At 44.7% G+C, this 24,692-nt stretch overlaps 1 protein-coding gene across 1 annotated transcript in view; it reads right to left on the reverse strand.

Annotated features, from left to right (window-relative positions):
- Positions 1-24,029, reverse strand: part of WDR48 (WD repeat domain 48) — a 40,607-nt gene extending 16,578 nt beyond the window's left edge. The window contains exons 1-11 of the mRNA XM_028518522.2: positions 23,933-24,029; positions 11,702-11,842; positions 9,659-9,737; positions 8,876-8,958; positions 8,628-8,757; positions 6,619-6,707; positions 6,137-6,238; positions 3,786-4,010; positions 1,499-1,573; positions 537-639; positions 281-378 (exon numbers count right to left, since the gene is read on the reverse strand). Coding sequence (XP_028374323.1) covers positions 281-378; positions 537-639; positions 1,499-1,573; positions 3,786-4,010; positions 6,137-6,238; positions 6,619-6,707; positions 8,628-8,757; positions 8,876-8,958; positions 9,659-9,737; positions 11,702-11,842; positions 23,933-23,980 — 1,173 coding nt within the window. The 5' untranslated portion in view covers positions 23,981-24,029. The remainder of the gene's footprint in view (positions 1-280; positions 379-536; positions 640-1,498; positions 1,574-3,785; positions 4,011-6,136; positions 6,239-6,618; positions 6,708-8,627; positions 8,758-8,875; positions 8,959-9,658; positions 9,738-11,701; positions 11,843-23,932) is intronic.
- Positions 24,030-24,692: the final 663 nt, after the last annotated feature.

The following is a 24,692-nucleotide window of genomic DNA, read 5'->3' on the forward strand; positions in this document are numbered from 1 at the left end:
CACTTGAGGGTAAGGCAGCCTATAACACAATTTGTTATATACTAAACAGAGAAAATGGTTCCTTTCAAATCTGAGCTGCTTAAAAGAGGAACCCAAGCCTTATCCAATATTCACGTAAGAACTATCTACCCACATAAAGTATTACTGAAACTAAACCTTAATGTATATATGTATTATCTTGAGCTTTATACCACTGTTATATATTTCTATATATTTAACAATAAAAAATAAATGGGATATGTGATCCAGTAACCTCTGTTTAATACAAAAAGATACTCACCTTCAATACATCCCAATACGCCACATTATTATTGGTATCTTTGGTTAATATATGTCTCTTATCATTCAGAATGTGGCACTGAATAATACTAGCACCACCTGAAGGAGAAAAACCCACACAATTAGCAAAAACAATCCTTCTATTGTGCTACACTTAAATGAACAGTGCGGCAGCGGTTGTTAACTGGTCTGTAACAGAGCACAAACCACGCCAGCCAGCAGGAGGAACATCATACGACACCTTCCCGCTCCCTTACCTTTAATGACCTGGTCAGGCTGTGTACAAAGGGGAGTTATAGGGTTTGTGCAGTCGTTGTCGTAATCTCCGGAGGCTCTGAAGTTGTGAATTCCCTTCAATGTCTGAAGGAACAAAATTCATTATTTAATCATTTTATGCTTTGTAAACGTGACCAATCTATTTAAAATGGCAAGAAAAACAAAGAGCAAACAAATGAAAACCCAATAACTACATCAACCAAAAAATACATAGTGCAAAGTATAATTATCTACCACAGTTAAAAAAACCAAAACGACTATTAAGAAGGGGATGTCTTTTTCGAGAGAACACTAGGCTCTCTTCCAGGCAGACTATGCAGATCTCAAATTGGAGCAAAGAAACTTAGATAAGACGTGTAATGTTTGCTACAAGTACAGAGCAAGGCCACTTGAGCTGCATATAAACAGGAACAGATGTAAATAAACACTTTCTCTTTTGATAGTCACAAACAGCCTGGTCAGAAAACTTAAAATCTTCTTTAGTTAAGATTTAAGAATGAATCGTGCTTTTGATGGCTTCTCTCTGATCCTCCTCTATTTCCACCCCCATTCTTCATACTACCAAGAAAAAGGAAATGAACGTGAAAGCACAATTTTCAGTTTTCTCCACATTTAGAAAAACAGAAGTCTAACGAGCCTCCCTGCTGTGCTGATACCTGGGCTGCCCGGTTTCACTAATCTCTACTGGCTGTGCCAGGCCGCAGCGCCTGTGCTAAGCACATCAAATGCATTCCTCGGCTCCTGACAAACATGTCTGAAGCTTTATTTTGACTACTACCTTCATTTTTGTACGACCCTTGGATTTACACCTGCATTCGTCAGAGCTTTCAGATTTTTGCCGACAGCCAGTTTCACATTGAGCATTTCGACTGGTATCTGGCAGGTCCGTAATAACAAACCACGTGTTTCTAATCCTTTGCCAAGCATACAACGGCTTACTTACCCACTTATTTACTGTAGATTTAGTTGTCGCCACCCAGATTGCAGGAGGGGGATCAGCTGATCTATCAAGCTCCATCTGAAACCAACACACAAATATACTGCTTTGGGAAATGTTGACTTGTGTGAGCCACCAGGACTAGGTACACATTGTTAAATAGCCCCTCCACTCAACATTTGTGTGTTTACTACACCACGCAGGCCTGAAAGGCTAGGGGTCCAACAGATGAATGAGGGAGTCTGTGCTAAAGAAATGCACGGCCCTAGCCCTGGCTGGCGTAGCTCAGTGGATTAAGCTCAGGCTGCGAACCAAAGTGTCGCAGGTTCGATTCCCAGTCAGGGCACGTGCCTGGGTTGCAGGCCATGACCCCCAGCAACCGCACATTGATGTTTCTCTCTCTCTCTCTCTCTCTCTCTCTTTCTCCCTCCCTTCCCTCTCTAAAAATAAATAAATGAAATATTAAAAAAAAAAAAAAGAAATGCACAGCCCTACAAGGGTAGCAGGGCTGACTTCTCACTGAAAACAGGGGCTGCAAGTCAAAGTGTGGTGAGTGTAAGGGACCTAAATGGGGACCGTGCAAAGGATGACTTAGTGTAATTTTTTTGTTTTTGCCGCCCTTTTGTTTTTCCATTCTTAATAACAAAGAAACATTTTTTTTTTAATAAAAACACAGCACAAGTGAAAAGCAACCCCAGACAATCTACCCTCGCCTAAGGACAGTATACTTGTGAAGGGTTTACTGTGTGTCTTCTGGAGTTTTTTAATCATATTTTTTCCATTACCCTTTATCCCCCTTATGTGCCCCTGCTGCCCCACAACCCCACACTGTTGTCCCACACATACGTCTGTGTGTCCATGAGTCCTTTTCCCTTTTTGCCCAATCCCTCTGCCCCCTAACTCTGGATTTTTAAAATACTAGATGCATGAAATACACAAACGCCCATATACTGTGCCAGTGCAACCACGCTACATTCGTCCACTCTTCTTCCTGTACTGGGATGTTCTTCCTGGAGCCGTGGGGACCGGGCCAGGCTCTGCAGTTCAAAGTGACATCCCCTGTGACGTATAGTTATGCCTGTGCTAAGTGGTTTTTCTCCACGGCCCTGGGATCCCGGCAGCTGCAGGACTCCCATGCAGTGCTTCCCCTCCCCGCCTGCGCCCGCTCAGCCCGCCTCCTGTGCACGTGCTGCGCCTGTGCTTTCAGCCCTGCCTCCCTTGCTTCCCTCAAGTACTACTGGTTTGTCCATGAGGGTGTGCCATCTATTTTATTTTTTTTAAAGATTTTATTTGCTTATAGAGAGGGGAAAGGAGGGAGAAAGAGAGAGAGAGAAACATGAATGTGTGGTTGCCTCTTGCATCCCCCAACTGGGGACCTATGTAACCCAGGCACGTGCCCTGACTGGGAATCGAACTGGCGGCCCTTTGGTTCACAGGCTGGCACTCAATCCACTGAGCCGCACCAGCCAGGGCCGTGCCATCTGTTTTAAAGAGGTGTGCTCCGCCAGTTTTGCGTGAGCTCCTAGACCGCAGGCATCCCCTCACCCCTCATCTGACCTCCATTCCCCTTTCCAGCCCTCCCTCTGATACCGTGCTCTGGGGTTCAGATGTCACTTAGTTTCACAGATGACGGGAATTTGCTGTTGTTTCTTGTTTTCCCTGGTGTTTCCAGATGATTTCCGGGAGGAGGGGTAATGCTGTCTCTATGCCTCCATTTCAAATCCGGAAATGTCCTCCCAGTTGTTCTAATGTGCAATTCTGTGAGTATCGGTGAGGCTGAACACTCTGTCGTAGGACGACTGGCCACGGTCGGCCTAGGCTTCGCTTGTGGCAGGTGTCAGCAGCGATGCTCCCCAGCACCCTCAGGCCCACCCCAGACCCTGCCAGGACCGCGGTGAGGCGGTCACCGTGCGGAGGACGCGCCGGCTCGCCCCTCCTCCTCAGGGGCGCTCTTCCACAACCCTCCTCTTGAGGCAGGGGACACATTTCTGCTTGGCCCTCTGCTCACGGATACCTGAACTCCTCAAACTCCTCCCCCCACGCGTGTTCGGGGAGCCAGGGGGTCTCAGGAGCTGTGTGAGTGCGGGGTAGTCCCTCTAGGACACGCCACCGGGAGGGCCAGGCGTCCCTGCGGGACCCAAGAAGCCACCAGCTCTTCTCCAGATGACTAACAAAAATGTTAAAATATCTTTTTTAAATCCCACAACTGACTCATGTTTCACCATAGACTTTGCAGCATTTGGCTAGCACGTGTAACGACCTTAATTATAAAAAACTGAAACGTGCGATCTACCTTGAGAACGGGTGCTTTTTCTTCACAGATCAGCACTCGGATGTCAGGGTTCCTTAGGTCTGTGCAGTAAATCTTCCGGTCCCTTCCCCCGGAATACACGTGTGTGAAGGCGTCATTGACTTGCAGAGCCCAAACGCCTTCGTCGTGGACTCGGTACGTCGCTATACACCTCTGCTGACCCAGGGACCAAAGGCGGATGGTCCCATCAGAGCTGCCGGAAAGGCACTGGGAACGGAGAAAGGTGAGGTTAGGAACCTGCCCGAAAACTCCTGTTTTCCTGTGCTTTGCAAGGGGCTTCTCTCCAGACCCCACACTGTCAAGCACGCTCCTAACAACCCGTATTTCTGCCTCTGAAAAATGGTTTGGACCAGTAATGCTGGTACCGATCAAAGCAACGGCAATGGTGACAGAGCTCAAACTTCAAGATTTGCTACGTAAGAATCTTACTCTACAACAAAGGAAAGGGGCCACAGGCTGACACCCACGGGGTTCACGGGCCCAGTGCACACATCATTAAGTCCTTGAACTACGAGGCCTCCAGGGACCCTATGATAGGAGCTTGCAGGGCAGTTCTGCAGGGGGCAACGTAAACTCTGGCCCAGTGAACCGTCTCTTCTGTATCACAGGAGTCTGAGCATCACTAAGTAAAGGTCTCTCGCCCCCCTTTTTCCCAAACGGGTAGTTAGAGTTGTTTTGTTGGTCAATTCCCTGAGGTACTGATAAAACTGCTGTGTGTTGGTCGTTAAATAAATTTACATTTAGTGTACAGGGGTTGATAAGGAAAAGGGATGGAGGAGGAACTAGAGAAGGAATGATATCCACTTAATTATGTACTCTGAGGCTGACAAGCAGCTTTTAAAGCAGTCCCCTCACCACTATCTCTGCTGGTAGCAAATTAGCTGACTTCAGGCAACGCGCATTTACTTGCTATTTAAATCACCTTGGGCGAAAGCACACGCACAAATGTCCACATAGGAAACAAGGCATGGAGTGCAGTCACCAGGAGGAGCTCCAGAAGTCTGCCGGGCCCAGAGTCCCCTTCTGGAAACCGTCCCGTCTACAGCCTGTGCTGAGGGGCGGTCCCGTGCAGACGACGTGATCCCGTGCAACCTGGACACGGCCAGGAGGGCAGGGCACGGGCGCCCATCTCACGTGCAGCCTGGCAGCTGCACAGCGAGGCAGCGAGAAGTGGGCTGCACCAGGCCTCCTAGACTCACAGGCCAGGGAGGCTGCGAAGGTCTCAAGAGCCCTAAACAACGAGTGGATTGCAGACAGGAATGCACTCGTTACTTCTGATCTTCTCACCAACGACCCAAACTAAGTGTCACGATCCCCACCGTGCAGATGAGCAAATGAAGGACCGGTAAAGGGAGTCTTCTCCTGCAGGCCACCGCTCAGTAACCCTGAGCGCCTCCCGCACTGCCCAAGACTTCATGGGCGTCTCCAAGCCTGCCTTCGCCTGGTTCTGGAAAATGATTTCCTTCGTTTGGCTAGGTTTTCAAACCTTCCTTTCACCTTTGGAGACAAAAAGTTTTCTCCATCTCACGTGGGAGGCAATTTGTGTGACGAAATTTCCACAGGAGTAAAAGCATGACGGTGTTTGTCGTCTCGTCACCTTCCCACTCTGAGGAGCTTTTCTAAGCCCGTCATGACCAGACTGTCCCACGTGCTGTGGACTTATCCCTGCTCCTTGCAAACAACAGCCCAGGGGGGTGGGGGCAGGGGTACAGGGTCGTGCTACATCGTAACACAAAACGGTGCTCAGTTTGTCATTATCTACATGGCTGAAAGGTCATTTCTGCACTGCTACAGAACAAACAGAACTGTGATTTATAACTCGCACGTTCTGTAGCCCACAGAATACATGTGCAAACATTACCGAAGTGTCTTTCTTGGAAATGTTGACTCTAAGTATCCTGTTAGAGAACTAAAACTATAGATTGTATCTACAACAGTCACCTGACAAGATCTGCCCCGAAGTCAGACCGACTGTGAGGGAGTTTTCCACGTAATTCGCTGGCAGAAAGCATTCGATACCAGTTTTTTCTACTTTAGACATGGTAACATTTTAAATTATTTTAGCCTACACGTATCATAATTACTTTTACTCATTTGCATTAGAATTATTCGGAGGAAATTCCTTGTTTGGCCTTTATTTTAAAGCGATGCAATTTCAAAACTGGCGCTATTACATGGACAATGTTGTATTTTAGGGACTTAAGCCTAGTCCACGGTTCACAGCACGTGTGGCTTGGGTCGGACCGGCGGGTGCAGCGGTGCCCTGAGGGGAGTCTCGGCGGTGCGGAGCCCCTGGCGGCCTCTCGGGGCCGTGCCCGCCCGGAGTTGTGTACCTGGGTGCCGTCTCTGTTCAACAGCAACGCTTTCACGTTGTCTGTGTGCCCTTTAAGCTTCATCAGTTTTGCACACGTTCTTGGATCCCACACTCTCAAAACCTGTAGATTTTGACAAAATATCACACAAACTGAGTACACACGAGCAAATTTAAGTGACAGATGACTTCTATAAATCGAATGGCAACCACTAAGTTCCGAGAGTGAAACACTGCTCCTGTCCCAGGACACTGCCCAGGGCTCCCTTCCCCAGCAGCGGGCGGCCTCCTGAATGTCAAAAATGCACCGGCCTCCCCGCCCCACTGACTGGCCCTCCCCACACAGGACAGTAATTACGGTTATGCTCGTATTTGTCCAAATAAAGCCTTTCTTTCAGCATTCCACCCGGCAAAACCACTGTCTATATATTTAGTAATGACACAGATCAAATCATTTTGGGTTCTCTGCTTTCCAGTGAGAACACCAGGTAAGCTCCCCCTTACCTTCTCAGTGGATCCGGATACAATGATTGTTCCCAGCTGATTCATCGCCAGGCTATAAATGGAATCTTTGTTCCCACTTAAAGAAGAAGCTATTAAGGACAAACGGAGCTGAGTGTTAACAAAATCATCAGGTGTTTGTTTAGTAGCTAGTCTACAAAAATTGCAAGTTTAATTATTCAATTTGGAAAATCTTATCTTTACGAGTGCTCTAAAGAAAAGGAATCTGTAATAGAGGTAATTCTAAGCAACGTTATTATCAAGTTTTACGTTTTTCTGGACTTGAGGAAATACAAGTGCTCAATAAACATCTGTGAAATTGAAGCACACTGCCATTAAAAACTGCCCACATGATGTATTTTCACAGATATGTGTGTGCCAATATATATATGCAAAATGCGTCCAAACTCACTAGTTTCAAATATAAATCAAAGTAAACATGCTTTATTTTCACCTACCAAGTCTATTAAATGATCAAAAAACACAGTAAAATAGGACTCTCGCACATCATTTGTGGGGGGATAACTTGGCGCAACTCCTCTGGGGGAACTAGACAACAGGTTTATGCCCTTTGATTCAGAACAAAGTGCCAGTGGGGTGAAAAAACTGCATATAAAACCATATATTATGACCCTAACTTTACAGTAAAGAATAAATATAAACAAACACACTGAGAAGAGATAAGTAAAGGAGTTAATATATGTAGTTAGAAAAGTAACTGCTTGTAGGGAGTGCTCAAGAAATGTTAGCTATTAGTATGATTTCTATAGTCATAAAAAACTCATGTGAGATCCTCTCTAAACAATTCTAGGCAAGACGTGTCCGCTGCTGAATCCATGTCCACTGAGCCTGCTCTGTGACCTTGGGGCCAATCACGGTTTCCTTTGTTCCCGAATCCATGTCCACTGAGCCTGCTCTCTGACCTTGGGGCAATCACGTTTTCCTTTGTTCCCTCTTGTTAGTGCCTCTCTGACACAGTTCTTTATATCGAGCGAGCGCCAAATGATAGGCCATGACAGCCCCAGCAGGGACCAGCTGCTGAATCACTGAGATAGTGTACAGGTGACAAATCAGTAAGAACAAGGGAAGAACAGTGTTTAAGACCTTCACCTATTTCCTGGGGCGGAAAGCCTCCCAACTTGCCCCTGTTGGCACACACTAGGTTTTATGAGAACTGCCTTAGCTATGTCAATGTGAGTCATGCCAAATTTAATCTATAATACTGAGATCTAGATAGTTCAGGCCTATATCCAGGCCAGACTTAGCTAAAAATGTGCTTCTTAGAGACCTTTCTGACACCTGGCCCAGAGGGCTCTAGCAAGTGGGCCGGGCCAAGCATGAGGCTGCGTTTGCAGGCTAGACCTGCACGCGTCTGACCTGGTAACCTGAGACCTCCCAGCAGAGGAAGCACTCGTGCTGCAACCTGCTGTGAACGTCTCTGAATTGCCTCCGGAGCAGCCTAGCCTCCCTGAACTCTTCTGGAATTGGCTGCATTCTTTACGGCTGCTCAGAAAAGGCCCTGCAAAATTAGCACTGAAAACCTTTTCTTTCTTTGCTTTGGGTATTTTCCATCTTGGTCATTAACTCAAAGGTTCTTACTATATAGTAACACTTCTGAAAGTCAGAAACTGCCTACTTTGTCAGGTAACCACCACCTGCATCTCTCTGCTGAGTGTGCGGCTCTGGGCCAGGCAATGCTGTGGGAGAGACAGTGCAGCAGTGAGACGGACTCTCCTGTCCTGCAGGAGCCTACGCTTTAGCTAGGGAGCTGAGACGTGCACATGCACAAACATGCCAGGGGACATCTGGAGGAGCTGCCATTTTAAACTGCAGCGAGAAACTAGCTTCTCCCTTTTCAAACATTCTCTCCAGGGCTAGAACACTATACATAGAAGCGCTCTCTAGAATGTGAACCGCTGTACTGATGCAAGCTTATCAAAGATGTTTTATAAGCCATTCTTCAATTATGTCAACTAGGAGCACTGTTAAAGAAACGCATTCAGACACCTTACTTGTGACAGTGTTATTTGAGGCAGTCAGTGCTGTTAGAGTATTCACATCCCACAGGAATATCTGTCTGTCCAGCCCAGCCGACGCTACCAGTTCTTTATCCTTGGCATACGCTAAGGCCTTTACGTAATCCTGTAACAGAACACATGCACCATGACCGACACTGCAGATCGACAAGGAAGTGAGCCACATAAAGTACTGAGATCCCAATATTATGCTGAATACACTGAAGATTATGTTAGTTTTTTACCTTATGTGTCCTTAATGTTGACATGCAAAACCCCTTATGTGCATTCCATACTTTTACTGTCGTGTCAGAGGAAGCAGATATCACTAGAAGAGGCAAAGAATTAACCAACACCTTCGTAGGATAACTTATCACCATTTCAAAGACATCATAAATCAATGTAACATTGTTTCAAACTAATGTTTCTATTATACATATACATATTATTATACATACTTTAATATTTATAATATTCCTAACATTAATTCAAATATCTGTTCATGTTGATACACACACATATGGTACATATATATCTAAAAACTTTTTCTAGAACCTACTGTCTTCTGTCTCAAATTTTTTTTTAAGAGGCAGGAGAAACTTCTTTTTAAAGTTCCAGTTGAACTAGTTTGATTGGGGAAATTCTTCTCAGACAGACTGAAAAACCAGGAAATGGATCTTACCATAACAAGAGAAGAAAGGTATATTAACAAGGTTAAAAGAAGAATACATACAAATCTATTTATATGCAGTTCAAAGGCAGGTAAAACCAATCGCCAGTGTTCAGAAGACAGAGGAGCCGGTACCTCGGGACAAAAGTAGGGACCGAGAAGGTGGCACGGGTGGGGGTGGGGAAGGCGGTGCTTCTGCTAAAGCATTTCTTGGTATGGGTGTTTACCTTGCAAAATCCTATTACTGAGCTGTGCTGTCAAGGTGTGTAAGCTTTTCTGTACGTACGTTATATTTTATGACAAATATGTCAAACTAAATGAAAAGCTTCCTGAGCCTGATAACCAAAGCGGCACTCACGTGTTTTCCCATTACAGCAGAGCACGATGTCGTTCACCCAGTCGGTGTGGTGCTCCATAGAGGCTATGTACGGGTCTTGCTGGAAGTAAAAGAAAATCATAAGGATGTCATTAGTTTATCTGAGCGAGTAAAATACATTACAAATATTAAATCTGTCCAGATCCTTCAGTTAGCATGGCGTGCTGCTCTAAGGCCTTAAAATTGAGCCCCCAGCAACTGGCGCTCCCAGGTAGCAGGTGCAAACGGAAGTTTTGTCTCAGGACGGCGTCATTCTGGACAAAAGCCTACGTCTCCGTGACAAATGCTCAGCTTTCCTGCCCTGAGCTAGAGAAGGCAACAGTGCTCCAGGACAGGCTCGCTAGAGCGGGCGGGGAGGGGCCACACCTGCAGGCTGGGGCTTCCGACCCAGGCGTGGTGAGGGCTCCCAGTGGACAGCGGGGCAGAAAGGAGGCGAGGGGAGCTGTGAGGAGCCCGGCCTTCGACAGAGGGAGATGAACACTTTCGTTTTCAGCTTCCTACTGCGGATTTCGCCTTCTGAATTAAATGTTTTCCTTATGGTACCTGTGGTCCTTCAGAGAAGAAATGGAAGCCAAGGGCTAAAGGAGTATTAGCCTGGTCTCCATTTCAACTCAGTAATTGGAGATTCTTCTATGCCTCTCGCTGGCTTTTATAGGTAAGTTCTTAATTACCAGGAGAGGTCCTGTACAGAAGAATCTATAGTTACATCCTACGCCCAGGACTGGCAAGTGCAAGACACTTCCTGGGCAAAGAGAACCATACACGTCTATTTGAGAAACTATGCTATTCAATCTTGTCATAAAATGAAGACCACAAAAAAGATGTTTGAGGGCAGAACAGGGACCTTTCTAGATTCTTCCAGGTTAGTTTTTGTGAATATTTTTTGTAACTTGTCTGAAATACTATTAATTCCCAAAAAGGTGCCATTGCAATTTAAATATAAGTTCCAAAAAGCACTTAAAAGTCACGATTTCCTTAACTTTCCATGTTTCTGACGTTGAACCACCACTACTGCTACTGGTTAAAGAATCCAAACCCCACTAGACCAAAGGCCATTTAAAGAAACATCATCTAGCACGTGCACAAAATAGTGGGTCTTGTCTGGACTGAACATCAGACTTGCAGAGCTTGCCAAGAAGACACAGACTTTTAAAACTACAAGGTTTGGCACCAGAGAACTGAAGTGAGAGAGGCTCTAAGTCTCTGTCACTTAGTAGCTACTTGACCCTGGGTTCTCTGGGCCTGTTTCCCCATCCATGCACACGGACATAAGGGCTGCCCCGAAGGAGCATCATGAAAATTAAGATCATATTGGATATGAAAGTGCTAAGAGTGTATGGTACACAGCCAAGAGCTCAATAAACGTCATTTTCCTTCCCTGAATCTTCCTTTCCATGCCATTCACAATACAGGCATTTAAACAAAATATAGAGAGAGTTCATTGCCATTTGACAGGGCATTTATCTTTCCATACACTGAAATCCTGGCCCCTCTTTAAGAAGGCAGACTTTAAGTCTCCTAAGGAAGGGGAGTATGTTTTGCCTTCATACTTTTACACCAGCCTTGATATCAAATTAGGTCCTATGGGGTTTGTGGGCATCCTAGTCACTTTTAAATGAAGAAATCAAGTATTTGTTCAAGATTAGTTACAAATATAAAAAAGCACAGTCGACCTTTTCTTAGCAGCAGTGGGAACGGTCCCCAAGAAGCTTTTTGGGAATACATTTAAAGCAGAAAAAAAATTGTTACAAATAGTCCCCCTACGAGGCAAATCTCTTCGTTCCTTTCTAGCAGCTCTTATCGCACGCCTAGTTTACGGAGGCCCTCCCTTAGCTAGACACTTCTGAAACTCCCCTGGGGTGTTTTTCTCAAGGACTCACAGAATTCTGGGTGCAGTTTATCTGTAAAGGGTGTGCCAAATACCTCAGTGCTCAGAGGTTACATCTGAAGCTATGAAAGGTACGCTGTATCAGAGCAAACTGTACAGAGCACAGATTTCAAATGTTAGTGGGACCCCTGCCTTACCTTGTGCTGGTTGACGCTCCAAATCCTGATGATGGAGTCCCGCCCTGCTGTGAAAAGCCTGTTGAGTGCTGGGTCCAGCTGCAAGGCATTGACTCCATTTCGATTGTACTTCTCCACTTCATCTCGAATAACATAGGAAACCTGACAAATACATCAAAATGCGCTTTCTGTGAAATTACGGACATGCAGTAAAATACAGCCTACTACTAGTGGTCAATCGCAAATTCAAAGTCCCACATTTTCCAATATAAAACTTATTTTCAATCCAATAAACATCTCACGTTACTCTGTAGAGACTGAAGGGCTGAGGAGAGAAGAAAGACATTAGTAACAGCCTTGTCCGAGATGAGCAAGTCTGATGCTAAACTACCATAACCGCTTCCTAACTGGCCTCTGCTCCCACTCTGGTTTGTCTTTAACCCACTTCCCGCAGAGCAGCTGGAAACTGGAATGCGTTTCACTCCTGCCCCAAGCCCCCTCCAGTGCTTACTCGGCTGGAGTCGTGATTTGATCTGAACTCAACACGGCGGCCTCAAGGGCCTTGCTCACCTCTCCTGCCGCTCCTCTGGGCTCACCATGCCCTGTTCCTTGTACCCACGGGGCCTCCAGCGCAATAGTCACACGTGCAAATCCCCTCTGTCTGGAGGTTCTTCTTCCCCTCTGCCTGGCCAAGCCTACTGCAGTCTTCAGGTTTCTGTTTAAATAATGCTTCCTCAAAAATGCCTTCTCTCACCCGGCAAGCAAATGAGGTTTTGTGTTCCTCTAACACACTAAACCTTTCCTTCAGAGGACTTTACACTAGGTGTTTTTACAGGTAAGTTCTGTCTACTTCACGTGAAACTCAAGAGAATCAACCAAAAGCAATTACACTTATGAAAAAGTCAACAAGCTGGCTGGCAGCCAAAAGCAAAACCTTCTAATTTAATGAAACAATTAAGACTATAACAGGAGGTGTGGAGGAGGGAGAGGGAGTGGGGAGACCTATTCACAATAGCAACAAGAATATACACCTAAAACAACTGACAGAACAAGGTACATGGAAGAAAACTTGAATAAGGAGGTACCATATTGCAGCACAGGAAGACTCAAAATTAACAACTGCTTTCTAAATTTGTGAATTCAATCAAACTTTGGCCAGAATCCCACTGGATTTCTTTCTAGAAGTTGGCAAAATATACAGTTTTTTTTTAGGGAATTCCCAGTTATTTTTTTAAATAAAAGCATATTCTTTAAACATCTTAAAAGATATCATAAATCTAAAGCTACCATAATTACAATGGAGTACCACAATAGGAATATATAAAAGAATCAATGGAATAAAACGAAATTCAGAAACATATTTTCCTATTATAAATTTTTTATTTTGATGTAAACATAGTGTTTCAAATCAATGAAGGCATGATAAATTATTTAGAAATTATCTAGGAGCATCCAGTGATTCTATTGGGAAAAATTATATATGCTTTTCCCAAATCTTAACCAAAATGAATTTTCATGTGGACTAAAGATTGAAAATGAATAATTTAATCATAAAGTACTTAAAATAAGAGAGGTGAGTATTACATGGACTATATTGAGAAGGCTCTGCTAACACAACACGAAAGACAGCAATCTTCACAAAGGAAAAGAGCAACACTGTTCAGACCAAATACAAGTCAGAACCTTTTCTAAGTACACAAACGTTCTCCGCAGCACCATTCACTGGAGCCGAAAAGTGGAAACGACTCGTCGTCCTGCGGCGGACAAAGGAGGAACCAAACGCGGTCTCCGCATGCAGTGCAGTCTCGTTCAGCCATAAAAGGGGTGAGTGCTGACAGATGCCACAACATGAGCGAGCCTTAAAAACATGCTGAGTGAAAAGGGTTTTATCCAAGGATAAAATGCCACATATTTTATGATTCTATTTATTCTAAATGTCCAGACATGTAAATGCACAGAGACTGAAAGTAGATTAGTGGCTGCCAGAGGCTTGGAGGAGAAGGGAATGGGGAGTGACTGTTAATGGGTATGGGGTTTCTTTGTGGGGTGATGACAATGTTCTGGAATTAGGTGACCAATACTCAAACTCGTGAGTATATTAAAAATCACTGAGTTGTATAGTTTAACAGGGTGACTTTATATTATATTAATTTTACCTCAGTAAAGCTGTTATTTTTTAAAAAATGCCTTCTTAATATCAAAGAATAGTATGGGCAAGATTAAAAGGCAAACATCTAACTGGAAAAAATAATGAAATAAATACAAAAGACAAAAGTTTACTCTTGACACCATACCAAGATTCCTTACAAAGCCATAAGAACAAGTCATCGTGAGGAGGACATTTCTTAACAAGAAAATGGCCAATGGACATAAATAATCAGTGAAGTGAGAAGGTTGTATACATAGGCAACAGGGGTGAGTCCTTGGATACAAGTAACTGTAATTGAAATCCACTCAAACCAGCTTAAATAAAAAAAGAAAGAAAGAAGAATTTAACATAAGGATACAAGATCTCTAAAAGCCCAAGGGCAGGAAACACAGTTATGACTCATAAAAGACATTTTAAAATAAAATCATGGCACGTCTCTGCTGAAGCCTTCCAAAAGCTTTCACTACATTTAAAGTTCAAGTTCCTCACGCGCTCTGGTTCCACCCTGCATCCTCCCGCTCACCTCCAGTTGACCTGCCCCAGCTTTTCCAAAGGCCGTCACTCCAAACTCCTGTCGGCTCCTCAGACACATCAAGCTCTTTCTTCTCCTCACCCTTCACGCTTACTGTTCCCGGTGCCACTTCTCCAGCCCCCACCGGAATGCGTCCCCCAGCTTCTACCTTGTCTGGCCACCTTCGCCCTTCAGGTCTTGGTGGAGATGTCCCCTCCTCTCAAGGGCCTTTCCTGATCTCCACCCCCTCTCACTCACCCTACTTACTTCTTTCACATTTGTACCATACTCCATATTTATCTTTTTTGTCACAGCTTCTTCATTAAAGTAAAAGTTCCGAGAGAGCAAGGAACTTGTCTACCTTGTTCCTCCCACCCCTCATTATAATGTCCAGCATAAATGACATTTGATAAATATTTGTTGCATGAATCACGTATTAGCCATCAGAAACCAAGCTGGCTTCAATGTCAATTTCAGTTTCTTTCTATCTCTTTCTCTGGGGCTTTATGGCCCCTGATCTGCTTCTCGGAACACATTCCCTTTCTTTAACAGAGACTATGTTGCATATATGAATCTTAATTTTCAAATTCCTGGGAGATTACCTGATTGGTCCAGTGGGAAAGGGTCAGAGAATAACATGACTGTCAGTCCTCCTTCCTGGTGGAAAGTAATTCTTAGCTAAACAAGTCTGGGCCACCTCTTTAAAGGTACCCATCACAGATGTGTGATTAAAAACGGCAAAGAGCCCTGGCTGGTGTGGTTCAGCGGACTAGGCACCCGCCTGTGAACCAGAAGGTCGCTGGTTTGATTTCCAGTCACAACACAGGCCTGGGCTTCGGGTAGTTCCTGCCAGGGTGCGTATGAGAGGCAACCCATCCATGTTTCTCTCTCACACTGATGTTTCTCTTCCTCTCTTTCTCTCTCCTTTTCCCTCTCTCTAAATATAAAATAGACAAAATCTTTTTGAAAAAATGGTAAAGAATTAGAAATTCCTAATTGGATAAAATTTGGCACATCCACAAAACAATACTATTTAATCATTAAAAATATTGACGTAGATGTAGACTGATTAGCATGGGAAGAAAGCCATGCTATATTTAAGTGAAATTTGTGTGGTCCAACACAGCCATGTATAATAATCATTACTGTAAAATGTTCCGAATATTAAATATATATTTAAAAATAAATATACAAGTTTGGAAGGACCTACACATATAAAACCACCAGTAGTTATTCCCGAGTAATGGAGTTATGGTGACTGTCACTCACGTCTTTTCTACATGGTATTTCACAATGGGCATATGTTACTTAGTATTTTGAATTCATAATTTAATTTTTATCCAATTTTTGTCTGTGTTCAGAAAGTCAAACAGTACTGAAAGACTGTAATGAAAACCCACCTACCTACTGTCTGTGTAATACTCCCCTTACCGATCTTAATCCCTAGAGGGAACTAATGTCCACTCTGTTTCTTCTGGACAGTTGTTGAATTTCTTGAAATATTGTCCTTATTCTACAGCTTTCTGGTTTATCCATGTCAGATTTACCTACCTACTCAGGCTACGACGGATTAGGCTGTAATTCTGAAACTACCCCAGTAACTCCTCCCTCTACTCTACTGCTACTTTTGGTTGAAGGAACAATCAGTACTACAGTGGCTGACTTCGTAATTCCCATCTACTGACTAGCTAAGTACTACGTGATGAATACATTTCCTTCTTCAGAGTTTTTTGTTTTCCCTAGAGTTCTTTCTTCTCTTCTTCGATGGTTTCCTCTAACTTCAATTTTGTTTAACTGCCGTACCATATTAGACATTAGAGCAAGAACCCACCCACCCCCTTTCCCCAAAAGGTGTCCGCCCAGTGTCCTCCACCTTCCGCTCCAGCCTGTGCTGGCTGCCCTCTAGGTCCGCTGACACAGCTGTCACCTTCTGTGCTTCCTTTCACTGCTTTTCCCGGCTAGAGCCATTGTTTCCTGAATCCCAATGTCCCCTTTGTTTGTTCGCTCCCCGTGCTGCTGAAGTACATCCCCGGACCTTAAGAGACTGACACAGGAAAAGGTACGGGAGGTGACTTAGCCCTTGCCTGCCTGGGAAGGTCTTCACCTTTACACTCGATTTGGTGGGGCAGACAAGGCCACGTAGAAAAACTCCCCTCGGCTTTTGACGGCACTGCTCTAACTCCCTCCAGCATCCCGTGTGGCCACTGAACTCAACGTCATTCTGTTCCATTCACAGGCAAGCGACCCCACTTTCGTTCTCTCCTGCGTCACCACCAGTACCCACCTCCACCCCCACCCCGCACACGCTCTTAGGATCTTTCTGGGAACTTTTCTTGTAACAATTCATTAGTAACTCTGTGTTTTGTGTGTGTGTGTACTTCTTAAAACTCCCATCAGTCAGATGTTGGAACTTTCAAACTGCGCTTTCATCTTTTATGCATTCTATATTATATCATCTATCATTGTCCTTTTGTGGACTCTTAGAAGACTTTCACACTATTTTATAACTCTTCTCTCTGTTTTTTTGGTAAATTTTAATATGATGGACAAAACAGAAATAGCATCTCCAACAAGGAAATGGCTCGATAAATCATGGTACATCCATTGTATGTGGTCACTACAGAACAAAGGTAAACTATATACCGTGATAAGTTCCTAGATATATTACATTAAAATCTTAGTAAAGGAAAAAAACTGGCTCTAGAGAAAAGGAAAACAGGACTCATTTCTTTCAACAAATGTTGATTACCCATCAGTTGCCAGGCTGTACTCTAAATGCTGAGGATACATACAGTAGTGAGTCTGAAAGTCCTCCTGCAGCTTTTTCATCCCAGTGAGGGAAAGAACATCACTAGTAGTGAGAGCAAGTTAAATAAAGTTTCATTCCCCAAGATAAAGGTGACCTTTGCGGGCAGAAAACATGGAAGTAAAATAAAGAGAAAAGCAGAAGGTGCTGGAGACAGAAGCAATAAATGAGTGAACGAAGCCCTGGAACAACTTCACTGAAGGCAGAGAAGGCAGGAGAGGACTGCCACCTGATTGTCCTAATTTGCTTTAAAAAAAGAGGAGGCTGGGTAGGAGCAGAAGGTACTATTCGGACTCTATGAGGCACGAGACCTTCAGTAAGTAGGAATATGAGTTCTGGAAGACACTTTTAAAGGAACTTTGAAAGGAGAAAATAATAAGGTAGCCCTTGGATAGCAAGTATCCAGTTAAGTGACACTTTTAAGTGTTTGTAGCTGGCTCAGTAAGCATCATTCAACTTCTCTAGCAATTATGTGGGACCCAAAACAAAGAAATCAGATGGTGGGGATGATCCACTGAGCTCCATGTGGTCTGTCTCTCCATTTCAAGCTTATATGCCCCCAAGTTATTGGTAATGTGCCCAAGGGTAGAAGAAGTCAGGAGAAAAACTATCTTTGATTATTTTAAGGTAATTGGTTTAGCTTTCTATTGCTGATATAATAAATTACCTAAATTTGGTGCCTTACAATATTCGCTTTTATTGTATTTCACAGTTCTTTAGGTCAGAGGTCAGGCTGAGCATGGGTGAGTCCTCTGCTTAGTCAATCTCACGGCCAAAATCCTCAAAAGTCTTGAAAAGCATCTTCCCCTTCTGGAGGCTTTGGGAGAACCTGCTTCCAGGCTCAATCAGGTTGTGGGCTGAATTCAGGCCCTGCGGTTGTAGGTGCGAGGGCCCAGTCTTCTTGCTCCCAGAGGCTGCCCGCACCTCTTTTCATGCTTTCTAGGTGCCCTCTCCTGCAACAGAGGGTCCCCCTCGTGCCTCAAACCTCTCTGACTTCTGCCCGCAGCTGGACAAAGTTCTGTTTTTAAGGGCTCCTGTAATTACATCGGACCCACTGGGATAATCCAGGATAATCCCCCTCCTCTGAAGTCTGTTACATCTGCAAAGTCCTTTTTATCATATAACATAACATATTCACAAATTCTAGGGATGAGAGTGTAGACTTTTGGTGGAGAGGCATTCTGCCCACCACAGCAACTAGACAATTTTTTATGTGAAAACAAATGTGACTGTATGATGGAGTAAGTACAAAACTCACATCTTTGAGAAAAGAAGGGGTATTGTTAAAAGCATTTCAGGCGCACCAAGGGGATCCTCTGGGCCGATCCCCGAGGCTCCCCTGAGGTGTGCACTCACTCGTCTCCACTCGGGTGTCTACCAGACACCTTCGTCGTGGCACCTCCCAAAGCAAGCTCTTGACTGTCCTCTCCGAAACAGCTTTTCCCGTGGTCTTCCTCACCGAGGGAGTTCAAGGTAACTCCATTCTTCCAGCTGCGCAGGCCCCAAACCTTGCTGCTCGCCTTACTTCAATGTCCCTCAGCTCACGACCTGTCAGCGCATCGCCATCCAAAATTCAACCACTTCTCACGGCCCTGGGTGGAGCCACTACCACCCAGCATCTGGTCTCCCCTTCTCGGTCCTCGTCCGCCTGCAGTCCGTTCTGAACACAGCAGCCAGGCTGCACTCACTCACACACGTGCCCATTGTGAACACCCCTCTGCAGGAAATCCGCCCACTGCTCCCCACCTCGCACTGGAGGAAAAGCCCAAGACCTCACCAGGGCCTGCAGTTACCTCTCTGATCCCATCTCCTCCTCTGCTGCCCCTCACTCACTCCACGCCGGCCACAAAGGCATCTTTATTCCACAGATAGGCCAGGGAGAGCCCCACTCCAGGACCTTTGCATCTGATGTTCTCACTGGAACGCTCTTCCCCCACCTCATGACAAGCTCTTTTTCTGCAGATCCTTAGTACGCCGGCCTCTCAGCAAGGCCTCCTCGGGCCGCTGCAACTGACAGTTCACTTCCCCATCCTCTGCTGCTCATCGCCATCCATTATTTAACCTTTAAAGCTTATTTTCTCCCCACCCTTTATTATGGAAAATTCCAAACACATACAAAAGCTGAAAGAATTACACAGCGCACGTTCATATACCTACCACTTATAAGTATTCTATGATGAACATTTTCTACATTTGCTTTTACCTCATAACCATCTATCCATTTGATCCTGTTATTTTTTGATGTCTTTCAAAGCAAGTTGTACATCATCAATAACAATTGCCCCTAAAATACTTTGGCATGCATATCATTAACCAGAGTTCATTATTTATTCATGGCGCCTGTTTTTTAAAGGTAAAATTTACTTTGAGTGGAATGTACAAATCTAAGTGCAGACAGGTACTGCTGACAAATGTACATACCTGTGCATACAAACACCTAATAAGACACACAGAACATTATACCGCCCTAGAGAGCTGCCCCACCCGCTTCCCCAGCCTCTACCCCCACTCCCAATCTAGACCTGATGTTTTCCACCCTAGATGATTTCTGTCTGTTCTATAACATCCCATAAATGGAATCACACAGCTCTTTTGTGTAAGACTTTTACTTTTAGCTATCAAGCTAAATCAGGTTAAATTTGGCCAAGAAAAATTGGCCAAATGTCAATAATTCTCACATCTGTTTTTCCTGCCGGAACCTGTATTTCTAGGGTGTTAATTTTAAAAAGCATTCTGAAAAGCAGTCTTGACTGCCGTCTCCTATTCAGTGGTTTCACTAAAAAACTCCTTTCCCAGTGGTCAGTAAAAAACTGCCAGGGGCCACATCCTGCATTGTAAACAAAGTTTTTCTGGACCACAGGCACACCCGGGCGGTTAGGTCTATGGATGGCCTCACCTTGTAACGGCAGAGTTCAGTGGCTCTGACACAGAGTGGCCTGCAAAGTTTAAAATTCTTACTCTCTGGCCCTTGAGAGAAAGCGTGCCAACCCCTGCTCTAACGGATGTCACACTGGCACCACAGTTTTAGTTACCCACTCTACATAAAAACCAGCTCAGACATGGCTCATCTGTATGGGTCTTTTCTTGAGAAGCCTGGATGTGGCACCATCCTACATCCTTACAAAAATATCAAAGATTAATCAACCAGCCCAGAACTGGGACTCAATCAGGAGTCAAGAACACACTGAGCTCTGAATAGGTCTGGAATAACTAATTGAGCAGGGAAAGGACTTAAGCACTGGCAGAATAGACATTTGTTGGCTGTCTCTCCACTCCTCACTTCTGCTCCCTGTGTTTTATCCTCGAGGAAAGCAAATCCCAGGAGGAACTGTGTAGGAGCCACTTAAGACTCTCCGTTAGGTTGGATAATGTAGTGGAAGGACACAAGGTCTGGGTTAGATGCAGCACCAAGGGGCAAGGCCTAGAGCCAAGCGCTCAGGAATAGGAGGTGGCAAATTGTAGGCAGCCCGATGGTAAAGCTGACTTTACAGTACTTCCTAGGGTCAGAGTCACGGTGAGCTCTCTCCTTCAAGATTTGCATAGAACTAGCACTACCTCTTGAGTTTTCACTTACCTGAGCCAAAACTGTGTTTCGTCATGTGAGCCTGGTCAAGTTGGATTCTGAGCCATTTCCAACCAAAGGAATTGTTATGAAAGACCAATTATTTATGTTCTTGAACCATCACTGAGTGTGAGGGCACGGTTGTTGCTCCTAAACCAAGAATCAACTTTTGCCCAGCCTCCCCTGCCTCTGAGAACTCGGAAGCGAATGAGAGAGGCCACAGTTGAAAGCAAGATGGAGACAGAGTCAACCAACTGACTCAGGCTGCTGGGACACCGTAACACTAAGGGACCACCAGGGAGTGAGTGAGAAGACTTGCTTTGATACCTTGATTACTAGGGAAACAAGTGCATCACATGTCTGGATTCACCTATTTGATCGTCTGATCATGTTTCTGACAATCACAAATCCACCCCTACCCCTCTCACTCATGGTCAGTCTCCTTGGAAGTTGAAGACTGCAGACAAGTGCTCCTTCATTAGGTCTGTAACTAATAAGCAGTATGTGCGTATCCCTCTCCACTGGTTACTTATCAATCTAAGTTTCAAGGGTTCTTTCTGGCCTATAATTTGGCAATGGAGCCCGGGGATACTGCCTCTTGGTACAAGACACAGACAACCAAGGAGGCAAGATGTATTTATGTAGCCATATATACTTTTCCAAAATAGAAAGATATTTTATTTGTAACAGCAAAGAATACTGTAAAAAGCTTAAAAGTATGAGGGTTCATATATGTTCAAGGAAAAAAAAAATCCCATTTTCTGCCTCACCTATAAACCTACAATCTGATACACCTGAGATAATCACTGTTAATGTCCTTAAAGACTTTTAAAATACGTTATTTCCTTTGTGGAAATGGGGCCATGCTTTTCTGAATGCTGGATGCCTTTCCTTTTTAATTATACAGATCTACCTTACTTTTTTAATAACTACAAATTAATCCACTACATGAATGTACCTAACTTATCTTCTAATTGACTATGGATAGAGAGATTTTTTTCATAGTTCCTATAACAAATACCTTTGCATAATCACAGAAAGCTATATACATATATACTTCTGAAAAACGATATTTAAAGGGAGACTTTCTAGGTCAAAAGTAATAGATATTTAAAATTTTGACAATCAACAAGACACAAAACAGTGAATGTTATGACTCCATTTAGAGTAAAATGTCATGTTAAGTCTGATATACATGCAAGAAGAGTTACAGAACACTGGTTTTCAAATGGTGGCAATTTTACCTTCCAGGGGACATTTGAAAATGTCTAGAGTCATTTTTGGTTGTCACAACTGGGAAGGTGCTAATATCTAGAGGGCAGAAGCCAGGATGATGCAAAACTTGCATTGCATAGGACAGCATCTTCCCCCACCACCCCAGTAAAGAATTATCCAGCCCAAGATGTCAATAACAGGGTGAAAAACCCTGGTCTAGGACTATACATCACACTGTCCCCAGTGTTCTTTGAAGAGTGGAGGGTAATTATCATTTATACTTTTTTATTGTTTGTGGGGCTTTTTTTTTTTTGGCAGGGAACACGGACTTGTTTAAAGAACGTTTCCATAAACAAAAGTTCTCTCTCCTGTCGAGATAAAAACAATTTCTGTGGTTTTCACATTGGTTGCAGACCCTGGGGAAAAATTCTGCAAGCAGCTAACAAGACTCATTGAATCTTCTCTTCAGCAGACTAAGTTCTTCTGAATGCTCTCCATGGGAAACAGTTAGCCACTTTATCAGTCTGATTGCTACACCTTTTAAGAAGAAGGTGAGAAGTGCTGAACCTCAAACTCTAGTTCTGCACTCCCATTCGAGAAGAGTGGAATCATCGCCACTGTCATTCAGCATGCAGTGGCTCACATTCAGCTTATTAAAACGCTCAGTTTTTCCACACGCTGCAGGTTTACATTTCCCCACCTTATACTTCGATATTGCCTCTTAAGTGTAAATGCAAGAAACTGAGAGGCCTGATTAATAACTCTCTTGACCACCCTGAAGAGCGTACCATTCTAACGTCTAACATACAATCAAGTTACAATTTTGAGTTACATTTTAGTCAAAAGCATGGACTGCATGCTGAGGTTACTTAAATTCTGTCACTGATGCACTTAAAAATTGCCTAACAGGTAAGCTGTTTTAGATGTTTATGTTTCTCTCAATACACCATCTACTGAGTGCGTAGGATATGGCACTCACCTATGAGATCAATAAGACAAAAAAGTGAACTGCCCAGAAGACTTTATGGCTTACAGCAATTTTCTGGGGTCACGTTACTGAAGGAACACTCACTGATTCCAACCTGTAGAACCACATATAATGCCATTTTATAAAGACAGCCTGCTTGTTATTTATTCCTATACTCTCCCCATTGTTTGCACATTTTGAGGCCTAAACTAAGGGCTCAGTAAGATTTAATGGAAAAGGGCACCATACCATTACTACTGCATACACTATACCTGCAGCAAATACCTGTACCAAGGCTTTCACTCTTTGCATCTCTGAAAATAGGTTAACAATAACTCTCAAACGTACCCATAAAACAAGAGTGGATTCACGAGGGCATAAAGCACACACGGAAGGGTTAGATAACGTTTTACCCTTACACAGAAACAGAAAAGAATATTCAAGGATGAACACTGAAGATGAAGAAAAGATGAAGACGAAATTAAATTCCTAAACAGTAAAGACTGTATTTCTCCCCCTAACACAGCACGCTCCGCCGTCGTTGCCACATCACGAGGGAGAGAACTCCAGCAGAAAACGCAGAAAGCCGGCGGCCCGGCCCGCGACCTGCCGCCCCGCCACGCCCCCGCACAGGCCCATTCACCCCGTCCCCGCTAGCCAGCAGGGGAAGCCCCCGGAGGCCTCCGATCCGAGGCCGCTAGTGCGGAGGGCTTTGGAGAAAGACAAGGGAAGCGGGAGGCAGGTGGGCGGTGAAGGAGCCTATCCCGACCTCGCAAGCCCAAGCCCACGAGAAAGCGGACAACCGACAACCCCAGGATCCGAACCAAGCATCCAACAGTTCCGGCACCGGGCTCAGGTCGACCGCCCCTAGCCCCTTCCTCAACCATTAAAGCCGCGGCCCCACCCCTCGCCGCCGGCCGCACCCCATCCCACTCGCCCCAAGCCGCTACCCTGGCCGATCGCGGCCCGAGACCTCTGCTCGCTGGAGGTGGGCCAGGGCTGGCAGCCACAGCCGAGAGGTAGAGGAACCAGGATCCCATACCTGCACTTTCCTCCGCCCTGCCGTGTTCTGCCGGTGATGGGCCGCCATCTTGCATGTTGACACTCCTACGTCACTTCCGGAAGTGTCTCCGTCCAGGCGGAAGTCGTGCCTCTAACCCTTCGGCCAGGGGCAGGTGGCGTGGCGCAGGTTAGGCTGTCGGTAGTTCCCCAAGGGCTGTGGGGCGCCGGGGCTCGTGGCCCTGAGGTGAGATAAAAGTACCGAAAAGTTGTCGCGTGCAAAAAACTCTGGTGGAGAGAGAGCTGGTCTGAGCCGGGGTTGCAGTCCGTATCCAGCTCTGTGTGCCTGTGAACTCCGGCTTCTACTGCTTTTCGGACAGCCAGTTCCAGAGGCCCCAGCAGGCATTAGGAAAACGCTGAAAGGATGAATAAGGGTTGGCTTGGGCAGGCATCCTTCCCCGACATTTTCTGGACGGTCAAGAGAACTGACAGCTTTGCCATGGCACGCCCCAAAATGCAGAGAATTATGGACTGGCCTCAAAGGGGAAGATTGCAAAGGAGGTGTGGCTCCTGTCTTAAAAAGGAGCAAAGTGTCGGTTTAAAGAAGACATAAAAGGGTGTTAGGAAGGTGAAAAATACACACTAGTAAAAATTGTTCTCCAAGGCAATTTTTTAAGTTGAAATATAAACCTGGGTTTCATTTGTTGAAAAAGATATATACATGGTTTTACACTACTGCAACACCGATTATGCATATTTCTTTTTTTGATTGTTGACATAACATTTTAAGTTGGAAATGCTGA

This window comes from Phyllostomus discolor, chromosome 7 (genome assembly GCF_004126475.2).
Source record: "Phyllostomus discolor isolate MPI-MPIP mPhyDis1 chromosome 7, mPhyDis1.pri.v3, whole genome shotgun sequence".
NCBI lineage: Eukaryota > Metazoa > Chordata > Mammalia > Chiroptera > Phyllostomidae > Phyllostomus > Phyllostomus discolor.